Source organism: Haliotis rufescens, unplaced genomic scaffold (assembly GCF_023055435.1).
Source record: "Haliotis rufescens isolate VD_foot unplaced genomic scaffold, xgHalRufe1.0.p SCAF_20, whole genome shotgun sequence".
Classification (NCBI taxonomy): domain Eukaryota; kingdom Metazoa; phylum Mollusca; class Gastropoda; order Lepetellida; family Haliotidae; genus Haliotis; species Haliotis rufescens.
This window is the reverse complement of record NW_025963891.1, coordinates 4,340,065-4,358,377: the sequence shown is the minus strand read 5'-3', so window position 1 is coordinate 4,358,377 and position 18,313 is coordinate 4,340,065. Positions and strand designations below refer to the sequence as shown.

Genomic DNA, 18,313 nt, shown 5'->3' with positions numbered 1-18,313 from the left:
TCCATCAGTGCAAGGTCACGGTCAACGCAGTGCGTGCAATAGCGTGGCGTATCTCGCGATACTTCAGTGAACGCAATACCTAGAACGTCACGGCTGCCAACCCACATCCACTGTGCCAAAACGATGTGTTTATGAGGAGTTCTACCAAGCCATGCAACTGGTGATAAAACCCTGAATTATCATTTGCCGTACAACCCCCTAAGACGCGGAGATTGATACTGTGTACCCAATACTCTACCCGTTGCTAAGAGCCTTGATTTAAAGCCATCACTTCCATCCATTCCGTCTATAACCAGACAAGGCACTTAACACATATATCACCCATCATGCCACGTGACCACTTCTCCACCAGCAGATGGACTGAAAGCAGTGCGCGTTTGGTGAAAACACATTCCAACTTTATTAAAGCAAATGCATCGATTTTCTCATTTAGAAAAGGAAGCTTATTTTGAGATATTTCCTCTTGGTTCTGCCTCAGTGGCGCTCTCCACAGAGGATGGGAAAGGGGGGAAGGGGAGGGGGATCCAGTGGGGCAGGGGGAGCTGCATTTCATGTACAAGGGGATGAGGGGATGAGGGACGCTATCTCACATCCTGGACCAGTTTTAAAACAGGGTCTTAATCGATTGCACAATAACAACAAAGGTTCACATAGCTAGGGCACAAAACGAACATACATTCTGATCTGCCGCTCCGTGCTGTGATTAGAACCTCTTTAGGAGGGCGGTCGGGTAGTTGAGCAGTCAACGTGTTTTAACGTCAAGTCAAGGTTCTGGGTTCGAGTCCCTGCAGCGAGTAGTTGGGTAATCGATTGGTTAAGCTTTCGCCCGTCGCTTTCGCCGAAGACCCAGTGTCGATTTCCCAAACTGTTATTTTGTGTTCCCCGGCGTGATATTGGGTATATGTATATAAGCGCATAAAACTCGACTCACTCACGCTTTGTGCTTGTACTGCTTTGTTTGTAGTCCTGGCCAGATCTTTAAGTCTATGAGACGCCCAACGCTAACACCGTATTCGTGCGTGCGTGATTCCCGTGCACCCTTTCTAGTTGAGTTGATTGGTTCAACTGTGTCATATGGCCCTGTGACGCAGGGGTAGCATTGTGCAGATGGCTGTTTCAATGAATGCTCTTTCCACCCGTGACGAACAGGTCTGGTTGTTGATGAAATATATTGAAAGCTAAATAGACAGATTTTTTATTCATGCACCGATTGTCTTTAGATGTAATATCCAGTTATGTATGACTGTTTAATAATCTCATACCAACTTTGACTGGAGTAGGTCCGATAGTTTTCCAGATATTGTTGTAAACGTCGGTACCTTAAATTACCTTCCAGACTATACCTGTGATGAAATCTAGTGTTTCACATCGTTACAAGAACAGTACACACCTGACAGACGTCCGTACTGACAATAGCATTGTGTAACCAGAACATGGTGTGTATGATATGAAGGATCGTCATCGATGCGATAAACCAGTCCGATAAACTTGGGATCACGATCCGTTATATATGCAAATGGGGTCACGTGGCAGGAACTACTTTTTGTAAGCTCCATACATCGATGTGATGCCTACTTGCTCCACACCCCGGCGCAGTGGTGACTTAGCATAACACCGCTGCCACGGGCTAATTTGCATATCACGTGACCGGACTTTTTTCTTGTTTATATACAAGAGCACCTATTCTGAAATCATGACAGACAGGTCTGATGCAAGCCTTTCGTTGCGCTTAACGTATTGTTTTGCATAATTATACATATATACTACTACAACTGGGACGGTGAGGTGCATGACAATACATATTTATACATCAAAGTGGCCGTATCGCTGGCTCTCCGTAGGGCTTCGGTGACAGCACGTAGAGCCGTACAACCAATGTAAACAAGGAATAACTCCGCAAACGTAAATAGTATATTACGTTCTCGGATATTTTCTCAATGAAAGTTAACTATTCTGCGACAGATGTTTATTTAGATGCATATACTTGTCAAAAATAAAAAAAACTGAAAAACATATGCAATGTCTTGAATGGACTGTGTAAGATGTGACGAATCGTCACGTCGCGCTGGGCACCGTTCCACCGATCTTAGCGCTACGACTATCGTAAGCCAGTGTTATAGAATAGGAGTTACGATCACCTTAGCGCTAAAATGGCTTTATGGAACGGGGCCCTGGACTGTGGCAGAGGTACTATGCTGGCTGCCGGCCGCAAGGAACTATGGGTAGGAGAGTGAACTTACTCGATCACAACTGCACAAAGTTCTCGAAGAGTATAGATGTAGGTCTCCGATATTTGAGTCCAACATGGCTGCTAATCTTTTGGCAAGGTGTCATACACGGAGCAGGTGAACAAGGCACTGTATTCATGTGCGGTTTTTAAATTTACTTTCGTGAATGAAAATATCAATTATTTGTATAATGGAATTATGTGATGAAGAGATCAAACTCGTGTATTTCCTATGGTTATCGCATTTCATAGACCCGCCAGATACAATCTGTACTCCTATTACTGGATATTTACGATAAGAAAACACAGTCCCGATTTATTATGCATTTATTGATGATATGTATAAGAATATGTATATAAATACCTAACTCGAGTGAAATAATACTCTTTGCCGAAACTATTTCAGTCTGCCCCAGGGACACTATGGTTTTCAGAGAAACATCGCGAAGATCAGCAAGAAAATACACAATGAATAGCAGAAGATGAGACAGGAAAAGAACCGCCTTTGCCCATTGGGGATGCCAAATTTATATCTTGCGGAAAACTTTAAAAGATTGGTATGACGTCATCAGACATGTTCAAGTGGCCGACGGCAGGCCGTGTTTTTTTCTTACAGCTCGCGCACAGTTTGCACTTTTGGCATGATGAAATACATAGTGTGGCTAAAATCAGTGAAACGAGCCGATATTTCGAACTTGTTATCCTTACCTGTGCATAGAGTGTTGTCGAAAGCCCCACACATGCAGATATTGAAATGAACAAAGGCTAGTTCTCATTGATATGAACATATCTTTTAGCTTTTTTAACAACTTCTGAAAGATCAGCTCAGTATTAAATAATGCAGATCCCGTGGGCCAAAAATGTCCTTTATCCGACCTTGACCTTGTCCTTTCTGGCCGAACATGTATTTAGCTCACCAGGTGACTTGCGCCACTCGTGAAAATGTTCATCTCACTCAACATTTTCAGGTCATTCGGTGGTGTAACCATGTTATTCGACAAGAAAATACAAGTATCCTCTCTATATAGCAACTGTTGGTATACGCAAAGCAGTGGGCTTGTCAGGTGGGTTAAAGCGGGTTCGATTCCCACATGGGTGCATTGTGTGAAGCTCATTTCTGGTGTCCCCCGCCGTGATATTGCTTGAATATTGCCAAAAGCAGCGTGAAATCTCACTCACTCACTCACTCACTCACTCACTCACTCATCGGGAGATCATACTCGTAGAGATACCGTCCCGTAGGTATATTCTGTAAATGAAGCTCCACCCATCACCCTCCCCGGGAACGTGGAATGACCCATGGCCACGTGGGAACTCCCTGGGGAATATATTGCTTCATCATGCCGCACAGTGAAATAATAGCTGCCATGTTAATGAGAAATTATTATACAACATGAGCAGTATTATTCTAAATGAGGAACATTATGTAAAATGAGATGGAATGTCACCACACGTAAAGAGCGTGGAGACACCCCTGGTTCACCGCTTTCAGACAGTCTCTACTCTTGATGCAAATCTTGGTACTACACACCAAGACGCCGGCCCGCGAGGGAGCCTCGGACGTATATCTGCAACATCTAATACAATTATACAACATCCCTGGTCATCTGTAACGTATATGAATAAGCATATAAGTATTTGTATTCCTTTTTTCAGGGATGTATCTCGTGAAGAATATTTCATAGGAACTTACTTACCAGATTTGATTAATTCTGAAAAGGCTGTTTTAATTCAGGGACATTATTATGAAAACTATTGTCTATTTCTCATGCACTGGTTTCAAGAACACCCCAGTCGGGATGACATGCCTCAAGAACACCCTAATTGAGACAACGTGATACAAGAACACCGTAGTTTGGATGGCATGATACACGAACATCCAAACCGTGGTAACATAAAACAAGAACACCCCAGTCATGATAACTTGACACAAGAACATCCCAGCTGTGATAACATGACACAAGAACACCCCAGCTGTGATAACATAAAACAAGAACACCCCAGCCGTGATAACATGACACAAGAACACCGCAGCTGTGATAACATGACACACGAATATCCCAGTCATGATAACTTGACACAAGAACACCCCAGCTGTGATAACATGACACAAGAACACCCCAGCCGTGATAACATGACACAAGAACACCGCAGCCGTGATAACATGACACACGAACACCCCAGCTGTGATAACATGACACACGAACACCCCAGCTGTGATAACATGAGACACGAACACCCCAGCTGTGATAACATGAGACACGAACACCCCAGCTGTGATAACATGACACACGAACACCCCAGCTGTGATAACATGACACAAGAACACCCCAGCTGTGATAACATGAGACACGAACACCCCAGCTGTGATAACATGACACACGAACACCCCAGCTGTGATAACATGACACACGTATATCCCAGCCGTGATAACATGACACACGAACACCCCAGCTGTGATAACGTGACACAAGAACACCCCAGCTGTGATAACATGACACACGAATATCCCAGCCGGGATAACATGACACACGAACACCCCAGCCGTGATAACATGACACACGAACACCCCAGCTGTGATAACATGAGACACGAATATCCCAGCCGTGATTACATGAGACACGAACACCCCAGCTGTGATAACCTGACACACGAATATCCCAGCCGGGATAACATGACACACGAACACCCCAGCTGTGATAACATGACACACGAACACCCCAGCTGTGATAACATGACACAAGAACACCCCAGCTGTGATAACATGACACACGAACACCCCAGATGTGATAACATGACATAAGAACACCCCAGCTGTGATAACATGAGACACGAATATCCCAGCCGTGATAACATGACACACGAACACCCCAGCCGTGATAACATGACACACGAATATCCCAGCCGGGATAACATGACACACGAACACCCCAGCTGTGATAACATGACATAAGAACACCCCAGCTGTGATAACATGACACACGAACACCCCAGCTGTGATAACATGACACACAAATATCCCAGCTGGGATAACATGACACACGAATATCCCAGCTGTGATAACATGACACACGAACACCCCAGCCGTGATAACATGACACACGAACACCCCAGCGGTGATAACATGACACAAGAACACCCCAGCTGTGATAACATGAGACACGAATATCCCAGCCGTGATAACATGACACAAGAACACCCCAGCTGTGATAACATGATACACGAACCCTGCAGTCGGGATGACATTCTACAAGAACACTCACTTCAACACTGTTCGTGCTGTCTCACCACTTTTATTTGTTGATGATGACGTCACACCATTTCTATTTGTCTGTGATGACGTCACACACTTCTATTTGTGTATGATGACGTCACACCACTTCTATTAGATTCATATGAAACCATGGTATTATAACAACACTATGTACCCGGTGTGACGAGCGGTGGGTTACTCCTCTTCCACTAAACTGTACGAGTACCAGAGTGCATTACCCTTTCACATTCTCGATAAAACATTGTATTTTAAAATCTCTTCTAAAGGTCATTGACACTTAATATTTGAGATAAGTGCCAGCAGCTTTGAAGTCAGCAGAACTCTTTTATCTGTGTGATCGTCATTGAAAAAGTTTCCGGGACGAGTTTGTAGGCTGAGCAGTTTTGTAAATAAACTAATATGATTTTTATTCATAGCATAGGTCCCACGTGGGAGTAGTTCGCGGGAGATGTGCCTTCTATCTATCATACGTCTAGAGTAAAACACATACACAACGTCGTCGACATCAGTTCTGGGACATGGAACCTCCAGATGAGCGGCGGAAACGCCTGTAATGTGAGCGTGTCTGAACAAAGCGTCTCTTCTATGTCTTTCTGAGCGGGATCTAACGACATCCATCCTGCGTCTGTGACAAGTGAGCCGTGCTCAGCACCAGTTAGTGGCTTGCAGAATTTCTGTATGTTCGTGAACGTGCAGTCAAAGCCACAAGTTTTCAAAAGATCAATAAACTATAACGATAAAAATAGCAGGATATCATAACTGGTATTGAATATTGGAGATGGAACATGAGTTTCACGGCTCGGACTTGAGCTGCGACTGGTTTAGAGAGCTAGGACTTCAGTAGCAAAGCTAGGACTTAAGATCTGACACACGTGATGTTAGAACCAATGCTAGGACCCGTTAGGACATTAGCTAAGGCTAATATCAGAGTCCTACGATGTAAATGTAAGAGAGCTAAGGTTAATATCAGTTCTACGAAGAAAACTGTTCGGTAGCTACGGCTATCAGAGGTCTACGATTTGAATGTGATAGTGAAGGCTTATATCAGGGCTCCACTATGTAAATGTAAAAGAGTTAAGGCTTATATCAGAGATCTTCGATGCAAATGTAAGAGAGCTTAGGTTAATATCAGAGCTCCACGATGTAAATGTAAGAGAGCTAAGGTTAATATCAGAGTCCTACGATGTAAATGTAAGAGAGATAAAGTTAATATCAGAGTCCTGCGATGTAAATGTAAGAGAGATGCGTCCTGCAATGTAACTGTAAGATAGCTAAAGTTAATATAAGAGTTCTACGATGTAAATGTGAGAGATAAGGTTAATATCAGAGTTCTACGATGCAAATTTAAGATAGCTAAAGTTAATATCAGAGTTCTACGATGTAAATGTAAGATAGCTAAGGTTAATATAAGAGTCCTGCGATGTAAATGTAAGATAGGTTAATATCAGAGTTCTACGATGTAAATGTAAGATAGCTAAGGTTAATATCAGAGTCCTGCGATGTAAATGTAAGAGAGATGCGTCCTGCGATGTAAATGTAAGATAGCTAAAGTTAATATAAGAGTTCTACGATGTAAATGTAAGAGAGATAAAGTTAATATCAGAGCCATATGATGTAAATGTAAGAGAGCTAAAGTTAATATCAGAGTCCAGCGATGTAAATGTAAGATAGCTAAAGTTATTATATCCTGCGATGTAAATGTAAGAGAGCTAAAGTTAATATCAGAGTTCTAAGATGTAAATGTAAGAGCGATGCGTCCTGCGATGTAAATGTAAGATAGCTAAAGTTAATATAAGAGTTCTACGATGTAAATGTAAGAGAGATAAAGTTAATATCAGAGTTCTACGATGCAAATGTAAGATAGCTAGAGTTAATATCAGAGCCATATGATGAAAATGTAAGAGAGCTAAAGTTAATATCAGAGTCCAGCGATGTAAATGTAAGATAGCTTAAGTTATTATATCCTGCGATGTAAATGTAAGAGAGCTAAAGTTAATATCAGAGTTCTACGATGTAAATGTAAGAGAGATGCGTCCTGCGATGTAAATGTAAGATAGCTAAAGTTAATATAAGAGTTCTACGATGTAAATGTAAGAGAGATAAAGTTAATATCAGAGTTCTACGATGCAAATGTAAGATAGCTAGAGTTAATATCAGAGCCATATGATGAAAATGTAAGAGAGCTAAAGTTAATATCAGAGTCCTGCGATATAAATGTAAGAGGGCTGAGGTTTATATCGGAATAGCACTCTGTACGTGTTAAATAGGTCGGGTTTTATTATCACAGTCCTACGATGTGAGTGGTAGAGAATTTCGATTTTGATATGAGAAAGAAAGAATAACAGAAAGAAGGAAGGGGTGAATGAAGAAGAAAAAAAACTAAATAGGAAACAGTAAATCACTGATTATGTAATTATTCACTGTTTACCTGATCCAGGCGTCGGCGCTGTAATCATTATAGCGCCATCAACGCCAGCACTGGTTCAGCCTGTGCAGTGTAAGGTTGATACATGGCTGCCCCGGCCCGCCCGCCCGCCAGCACAGTTCATCAATCCTACGCCGGTCACCAGCACAGAACATCTTCAACGCCTGGTAGAACCCTAATGAAACTCAGTTACGGGAGTCCGTGAAGCCGAAGCGGTCGGACATGATGGGACATAATAAAGTCGTACTGCACCTTTGTCCTGCGTCCGCGTAAATCTCAGCCAAGCGACAGCACCCTGTGTCTTCACACTCACTGAGTCATCGCGCTACACTCGCCACTTATACCACCGGGACGCTCACATGCAGGATGTGTTCAGCTGAGACGAATCATCACAGAGTGTTTGTTTCTTTGTTGTTTAACGCCGCATTCAGCAATTTTCCAGCAAAATGACGGCTGTCTGTAAACAATCGAGTCTAGTCCAGACAATCCAGTGATTGACATCATGAGCATCGACCCACGTATACAATACATGCATCAACCAAGTCAGCGAGCCTGACCACCCGATCCCGTTAGTCTCCTCTTACGACAAGGGTAGTCGACGGTTACGGCAAGAATGGGTTGCTGAAGACCTACTCCTCCCCGGATCTTCATCAGAGTGTACCTTTACCTGAATTGTACATGGTAGGAGTTAATTAGGGTGTATGCAAAATAAACATTTGATAGAATTACATAAACGATGTCGTATATTCATTTGTCGACGCATCAATGTCCGTGAATACATGTGTCAGTGCTACGACGTCCGTATAAACAGATGTCAGCGTGACAATGTCCCTACAGATACACTACTGCCATGACAGATAAACTATAGAACTGGGAAATAATCCGATTTTCATTAAATTCTTTTGGGTAGTATATATAGACAATGCTTCTATTTACATACACATATTTGTCAACATTCGGATAGGAAGATACATTTTAAAATACTAGGATGTACGTACTTGCATTCATCAATACTAGGACGTACGTACATACATTTGTCAATACTAGGATGTACGTACATACATTTGTCAATACTAGGATGTACGTACATACATTTGTCAATACTAGGATGTACATACATACATTTATCAATACTAGGATGTACGTACCTACATTTATCAATACTATGATGTACGTACCTACATTTGTCAATACTAGGATGTACGTACATACATTTATCAATACTAGGATGTACGTACCTACATTTGTCAATACTAGGATGTACGTACATACATTTGTCAATACTAGGATGTACATACATACATTTATCAATACTAGGATGTACGTACCTACATTTATCAATACTATGATGTACGTACCTACATTTGTCAATACTAGGATGTACGTACATACATTTATCAATACTAGGATGTACATACATACATTTATCAATACTAGGATGTACGTACCTACATTTATCAATACTATGATGTACGTACCTACATTTATCAATACTATGATGTACGTACATACATTTATCAATACTATGATGTACGTACCTACATTTATCAATACTATGATGTACGTACATACATTTGTCAATACTAGGATGTACATACATACATTTATCAATACTAGGATGTACGTACCTACATTTATCAATACTATGATGTACGTACCTACATTTGTCAATACTAGGATGTACATACATACATTTGTCAATACTAGGATGTACGTACATACATTTGTCAATACTAGGATGTACGTACCTACATTTATCAATACTAGGATGTACGTACATACATTTATCAATACTAGGATGTACATACATACATTTGTCAATACTAGGATGTACGTACCTACATTTGTCAATACTAGGATGTACGTACATACATTTGTCAATACTAGGATGTACGTACATACATTTGTCAATATTCAATACTATGATGTACATACATACATTAATCAATACTAGGATGTACGTACCTACATTTATCAATACTAGGATGTACGTACATACATTTGTCAATACTAGGATGTACATACATACATTTATCAATACTAGGATGTACGTACCTACATTTGTCAATACTATGATGTACATACATACATTTGTCAATACAAGGATGTACATACATACATTTGTCAATACTAGGATGTGCATACATAAATTTGTCAATACTATGATGTACATACATACATTTATCAATACTAGGATGTACGTACATACATTTGTCAATACTAGGATGTACATACATACATTTGTCAATACTAGGATGTACATACATACATTTATCAATACTAGGATGTACGTACATACATTTGTCAATACTAGGATGTTCATACATACATTTGTCAATACTAGGATGTACGTACATACATTTATCAATACTAGGATGTACGTACATACATTTGTCAATACTAGGATGTACGTACATACATTTGTCAATACTAGAATGTACGTACATACATGTATCAATACTAGGATGTACGTACATACATTTGTCAATACTAGAATGTACGTACATACATGTATCAATACTAGGATGTACATACATACATTTGTCAATACTAGGATGTACGTACATACATTTATCAATACTAGGATGTACGTACATACATTTATCAATACTAGGATGTACGTACCTACATTTGTCAATACTAGGATGTACATACATACATTTATCAATACTAGGATGTACGTACCTACATTTGTCAATACTAGGATGTACGTACATACATTTGTCAATACTAGGATGTACATACATACATTTATCAATACTAGGATGTACGTACATACATTTGTCAATACTAGGATGTACATACATACATTTATCAATACTAGGATGTACGTACATACATTTGTCAATACTAGGATGTACGTACATACATTTGTCAATACTAGGATGTACATACATACATTTGTCAATACTAGGATGTACGTACATACATTTGTCAATACTAGGATGTACGTACATACATTTGTCAATACTAGGATGTACATACATACATTTGTCAATACTAGGATGTACGTACATACATTTGTCAATACTAGGATGTACGTACATACATTTATCAATACTAGGATGTACGTACCTACATTTGTCAATACTAGGATGTACGTACATACATTTGTCAATACTAGGATGTACATACATACATTTATCAATACTAGGATGTACGTACATACATTTGTCAATACTAGGATGTACATACATACATTTATCAATACTAGGATGTACGTACATACATTTGTCAATACTAGGATGTACGTACATACATTTGTCAATACTAGGATGTACATACATACATTTGTCAATACTAGGATGTACGTACATACATTTGTCAATACTAGGATGTACGTACATACATTTATCAATACTAGGATGTACGTACCTACATTTGTCAATACTAGGATGTACGTACATACATTTGTCAATACTAGGATGTACATACATACATTTGTCAATACTAGGATGTACGTACATACATTTGTCAATACTAGGATGTACGTACATACATTTATCAATACTAGGATGTACGTACCTACATTTGTCAATACTATGATGTACGTACATACATTTGTCAATACTATGATGTACGTACATACATTTATCAATACTAGGATGTACGTACATACATTTGTCAATACTAGAATGTACATACATACATTTATCAATACTAGGATGTACGTACATACATTTGTCAATACTAGAATGTACATACATACATTTATCAATACTAGGATGTACGTACATACATTTGTCAATACTAGGATGTACATACATATATTTATCAATACTAGGGTGTACGTACATACATTTATCAATACTAGGATGTACGTACATACATTTATCAATACTAGGATGTACATACATATATTTATCAATACTAGGATGTACGTACATACATTTATCAATACTAGGATGTACGTACATACATTTGTCAATACTAGGATGTACGTACCTACATTTATCAATACTAGGATGTACGTACATACATTTGTCAATGATACGATGTAGTTATCAATATTTGTCCGTGCTACGACGTACGTACACATATTTGTCAATACTACATCGTTGTAAGTGCGACGTTGTATGTACGTTCCCTAGGAGCTTCACCTCGCAACCTGTATAGAAAACGGCTAAATTCATGCAATATAAGTAATTAATTTCAACAATCAATATGAAACGGCTAAACTGTATTTTTATACCAGTAAATGCGCGAACCCAACGCCGTGAACTCGGAAACAAGAAAGGCGATTCAAAGGAGAAGTTGCATATTCAACAGGCAATTTAAAAGCAAAGTTTATATTGCCCCCTTTGATCGCCTTGGTGTTGTCAGTGGAAGCAGATTTCGCAACTATACAACATGAACATCCATTACCATTACTCGCTTGCTGGGGTTTTAGGGTGCCCCAGTCATTGAGGCGCCGCAATTCGCTCATGCAAGAAACTATTATCGTGGGTTCGAATCCCATATCAGTCCTGGTTATATTCCTAGGTTTATCAGCACCATACCTGTGCTCCCTGCTTCACCAAAGTGTTAAATGCCTATAATTTGCATACTAATTAATTAATAATTAATCCTCTCCCACCAATCTGACATACTGTGAAAAGATGAAATAGCGTTCACTCGCCAGCTTCCCCGTGCGCATGGTAGCCCAATTAATAGTACCTTCAGCCCCAGGACATTTTGAGACTTATGAAGTGTGCTCCTAGTTTCTAGACTACATATTCGAACGGGAGTATTTAGTAGCGGTAAATGGAGGGAGTGACGCGTGTTGCATTTAGGAATGCGTGTTTGTGGACGGAGGGAATGTATAGACTGGCGACATAATTGACCCGTGTCCTGATCCACAAACTAAGCTGTGTGCCTTCTCTAGGATGAGGCACTGCTCTGAAATGATTTTTGTCACAATACGTATGAGGGAAAGGTCAGCGTTTATTTAGTAATTGTAAAATACGGCTGAATAATTGAATTCTTCTGATGCACGGTAACCTCCGTACGGGCATGAAGCGTCAGAGTTGCTACAATATCAAATGTTGGCGTCATGTCTGTCAACGGTCAAGGTCACTTTTGACGTTATTGTGAAACATGGTTGTATCATTCTCTGGTAGTTACTGTTGCACTGTTGGTTTTATGAAGGTAAATGACTGGAAATAATGGTTTTAGGCTGGATGTTCCCGGTGGGGTATAAATACTTTTGAAGTGTTCAGGAAATGGCGGTGCAGGGCGGTTTGTTTATTGCATGTACCTGCAAATACCTCTACTTAACTCAAGAGCTGATGCTACCTGGACACATGTCTACACACTTCATCCTAGATGTGACCCCTTCCTAGATGTGACCCCCCACCCCCCACACCCCCCACACCCCCCACACCCCCACACACGTCTGGCCTGTAGCCTCACAGCGATAGAACTGAGCGGTATAGCGAGTAAATTGCGCGTATCGATCTGCGTCTTCACATGACTTCTGTAAAATGCTTTGATGGTATGTCGCGTCTACGTGCGATATGATATAATTATGTTTGGCAAGTACATTGTCACGTGTGCAAATGTCATCTGTCTGTGTTCCACGTGTGTGTTATTGTATCTCTTTAGTCCCTATGTGTGTCTCTTCACGATATATATGTGTCTGTACCTCATGCATTCGTCTCAATTCCATGTGTCTGTGAGCTATTCGTTCGTCTTTATCCCACGTGACTGTGAGCTATGCGTTTGTGTCCATCCCAGGTGTCTGAACTACGCGTTCGTCTCCATTCCATGTGTCTGTGCTATGCGTTCGTCAACATCCCAAGTGTCTGTGACCTACTCGCTCGTCTCTATTCCACGTGTCTGTGAGCTATGCGTTCGTCTCCATCAAATGTGTCTGTGAGCTATGCGTTCGTCTCCTTCCCATTTGTCTGTGACCTATGCGTTCGTCTCCATCCCATGTGTCTGTGAGCTATGCGTTCGTCTCCATCCCATGTGTCTGTGACCTATGCGTTCGTCTCCATCCCATGTGTCTGTGACCTATGCGTTCATCTCCATCAAATGTGTCTGTGACCTATGCGTTCGTCTCCGCCCCATGTGTCTGAGCTATGCGTTCGTCTCCATCAAATGTGTCTGTGACCTATGCGTTCGTCTCCATCAAATGTGTCTGTGAGCTATGCGTTCGTCTCCATCCCATGTGTCTGTGAGCTATGCGTTCGTCTCCATCCCACATGTCTGTGAGCTATGCGTTCGTCTCCATCCCATGTGTCTGTGACCTATGCGTTCGTCTCCATCAAATGTGTCTGTGAGCTATGCGTTCGTCTCCATCCCATGTGTCTGTGAGCTATGCGTTCGTCTCCATCCCACATGTCTGTGAGCTATGCGTTCGTCTCCATCCCATGTGTCTGTGACATATGCGTTCGTCCCCATCCCATGTGTTTTAACTTTGCTTCGCCTCCATCCCAAGTGTCTTTGCTATGCGTTCGTCTCCATCACATATCTATGAACTATGCGTTCGTCTCCATACCATGTCTTTGAACAATGCGCTCGTCTCCATCCAATGTGACTGCAATCTATGCGTTCGTCTCCATCCCGTGCATCTCAGAAGGTCTCTGATGTGGCTCGGCTGATGAGGTAACGATCAGTTCGCTGAGCTGCGGCATGGCGAAGTTAGGTAGCGGAATAACAAATAAAGCCTGCCCTATTGTGACGCGTGAAGACACATAAATCGGGATAAGCCGTACATTATTACTTACGACAGTACAATATTAATCTGCCATACAGTGACATATTAATTCTGGTTTTAACAAGATGTGAACCGCGACATTTAGGAACTAATAGAATCTGGTTCTACCGTAATTAATGGAATTCTACTCTCTATACTTTGACAGTTATTGTTTGGGGTTAATATTGACTGTTAGGGGCCAACATTGACAGACAATGTCGGGGTTCGGCATTGACATGGATTGTCTCGGGTCACGGAATGGGTACATGCTGCCAAAGATCACGTGATGTGAGAAACATAACTGAGGACTGCAAGCATCACGTGTTGCTGGTACTGGTTTCAATTAAAGTGTTACAAGCGATACGACCATTGTCTGTGGTTCCGGCTACATGGGAAGACGCCGAACTGGCAGCATCAAAGAATGATCGCTGACGTATTCGACGATACGACGTTTGTTTCTGGGGTTTGTCTGCAGACGGATGGATCATGACGCGATTTTAAAACAATTCTAATTTCGTAAATATTGTACAGATTCTCAAAATGAATTGTTAGAATTTTATTTGAATCATATTTATGTAAAGAAAGTTGTTTCGGTCCCCGGAGTGTGGGACAACTGTGTTCGCCTCTTTGTTGGCATCAAATCTTACACGACCCAAAAAACATGCTCGACCCTTGTGATGTTGACACGCAATTAAACTTTAAGGAAGTGTGCATTTTATTCTTTTTTAAAATTAATATTTGGACGTGTATCCACTCTGTAGACTGTTTAGTAGTTGGAATGGTATAACTGTGTGTTGTTGTATCAACTGCTGGCAACATTAAGCGAGTCACGCTAACCTAGGAAATTAGCTTGAGCAAATCTACATCCGAAATGTCAGTTCCGTTGCCGGGAGAGAAATGTTAATATGGTCTTAGGGAAACATTCTGTGAGCAGTCACCTGGGTTTATCTGCACTCATTATTACATACTTCTCCACAAAACAAGGAAACTGCTTTCGCCCCTTTCCCCGTATCTCCCAAATTATGCAAAAAAATTAAATTGCGTCAATCATTGTTGTCTTGAAATACCTGGATTTACCGTTATAATTGTCATGAAATCTGATTCTTGGATCGTGGTTTAAATGTCCTCAGTCTCGACCATATGACCTTATAAGGCAAGTCGTGGGATGTGGTTTGATGTGAGTGGTCTGTGAGGGTGTTGTGGACTGAGGCCCGTCTCTCAACACGTGCTTGCATTGTGACCGATGTGTTGCAGAACGAGTACCTGGGCATGGTGGAGCAGTGTATGAACTTCGCCTGTGAGCTGATGGACTTGTGTCGGGGCACCCAGGAGGTGGAGGCTGTGCTCAGTGAGAGTGGGGAGACCACCCAGCGGGACCCCCTGGCCAGACTCAAGCAGGCTATCCGGTATGAGGAAAAGAAGGTAGGTGGAGTGACTAGCGAGAGAGAAATGGGGCATTAGATTGATAAGACAGGTGTTGGCATAGAGAGCGACACACAGGGGACATTAGATGGACAAACAGGTGTTGGCATAGAGAGCGACACACAGGGGGCATTACATTGACAAACAGGTGTTGGCATAGAGAGCGACATACAGGGGGCATTACATTGACAAACACGTGTTGGCATAGAGAGCGACACAGAGGGGACATTACATTGACAAACAGGTGTTGGCATAGAGAGCGACACACAGGGGACATTACATTGACAGACAGGTGTTGGCATAGAGAGCGACACACAGGGGACATTACATTGACAGACAGGTGTTGGCATAGAGAGCGACACACAGGGGACATTACATTGACAAACAGGTGTTGGCATAGAGAGCAACACACAGGGGACATTACATTGACAAACAGGTGTTGGCATAGAGAGCGACACAGAGGGGGCATTACATTGACAAACAGGTGTTGGCATAGAGAGCGACATACAGGGGCATTAGATGGACAAACAGGTGTTGGCATAGAGAGCAACACACAGGGGGCATTAGATGGACAAACAGGTGTTGGCATAGAGAGCGACACAGAGGGGGCATTAGATGGACAAACAGGTGTTGGCATAGAGAGCGACACACAGGGGACATTAGATGGACAAACAGGTGTTGGCATAGAGAGCAACACACAGGGGGCATTACATTGACAAACAGGTGTTGGCATACAGAGCGACACACAGGGGGCATTACATTGACAAACAGGTGTTGGCATAGAGAGCGACATACAGGGGCATTAGATGGACAAACAGGTGTTTGCATAGAGAGCGACACACAGGGGACATTACATTGACAAACAGGTGTTGGCATAGAGAGCGACATACAGGGGACATTAGATGGACAAACACGTGTTGGCATAGAGAGCGATATACAGGGGACATTAGATGGACAAACAGGTGTTGGCATAGAGAGCGACATACAGAGGGCATTAGATGGACAAACAGGTGTTGGCATAGAGAGCGACACAGAGGGGACATTAGATGGACAAACAGGTGTTGGCATAGAGAGCGACATACAGAGGACATTAGATGGACAAACAGGTGTTGGCATAGAGAGCAACACACAGGGGACATTACATTGACAAACACGTGTTGGCATAGAGGGCGACATACAGGGGGCATTACATTGACAAACAGGTTTTGGCATAGAGAGCAACACACAGGGGACATTAGATGGACAAACACGTGTTGGCATAGAGAGCAACACACAGGGGACATTACATTGACAAACAGGTGTTGGCATAGAGAGCGACATACAGGGGCATTAGATGGACAAACAGGTGTTGGCATAGAGAGCGACACACAGGGGGCATTACATGGACAAACAGGTGTTGGCATAGAGACCGACACACAGGGGACATTAGATGGACGAACAGGTGTTGGCATAGAGAGCAACACACAGGGGACATTAGATGGACAAACAGGTGTTGGCATAGAGAGCGACACACAGCGGGGAGTAGATGGACAAACAGGTGTTGGCATAGAGAGCGACACACAGGGGACATACAGATGGACAAACGGGTATTGGCGTAGAGAGCAACACACAGGGGACATTAGATGGATAAAACAGGTGTTGGCACAGAGAGCGACACGCAGAGGACATACAGATGGACAAACGGGTATTGGCGTAGAGAGCAACACACAGGGGACATTAGATGGATAAAACAGGTGTTGGCACACAGAGCGACACACAGGGGACATACAGATGGACAAACGGGTATTGGCGTAGAGAGCAACACACAGGGGGCATTAGATGGACGAACAGGTGTTGGCATAGAGGGCGACACACAGGGGGCATTAGATGGACAAACAGGTGTTGGCATAGAGGGCGACACACAGGGGGCATTAGATGGATGAACAGGTGTTGGCATAGAGGGCAACACACAGGGGACATTAGATGGACAAACAGGTGTTGGCATAGAGGGCGACACACAGGGGGCATTAGATGACAAAACAGGTGTTGGCATAGAGAGGGACACACAGGGGACATACAGATGGACAAACGGGTATTGGCGTAGAGAGCAACACACAGGGGACATTAGATGGATAAAACAGGTGTTGGCACAGAGAGCGACACGCAGAGGACATACAGATGGACAAACGGGTATTGGCGTAGAGAGCAACACACAGGGGACATTAGATGGATAAAACAGGTGTTGGCACACAGAGCGACACACAGGGGACATACAGATGGACAAACGGGTATTGGCGTAGAGAGCAA

General features: G+C 42.1%; 1 protein-coding gene across 1 annotated transcript in view; it reads left to right on the top strand.

Moving 5' to 3' along the window:
* The window catches only part of LOC124142693 (short transient receptor potential channel 3-like), a 116,159-nt gene that overhangs the window by 46,213 nt on the left and 51,633 nt on the right, over positions 1 to 18,313 (top strand). Inside the window, exon 3 of the mRNA XM_048400985.1 lies at positions 15,860 to 16,027. Within this exon, the coding sequence (XP_048256942.1) occupies positions 15,860 to 16,027 (168 nt within the window). The remainder of the gene's footprint in view (positions 1 to 15,859; positions 16,028 to 18,313) is intronic.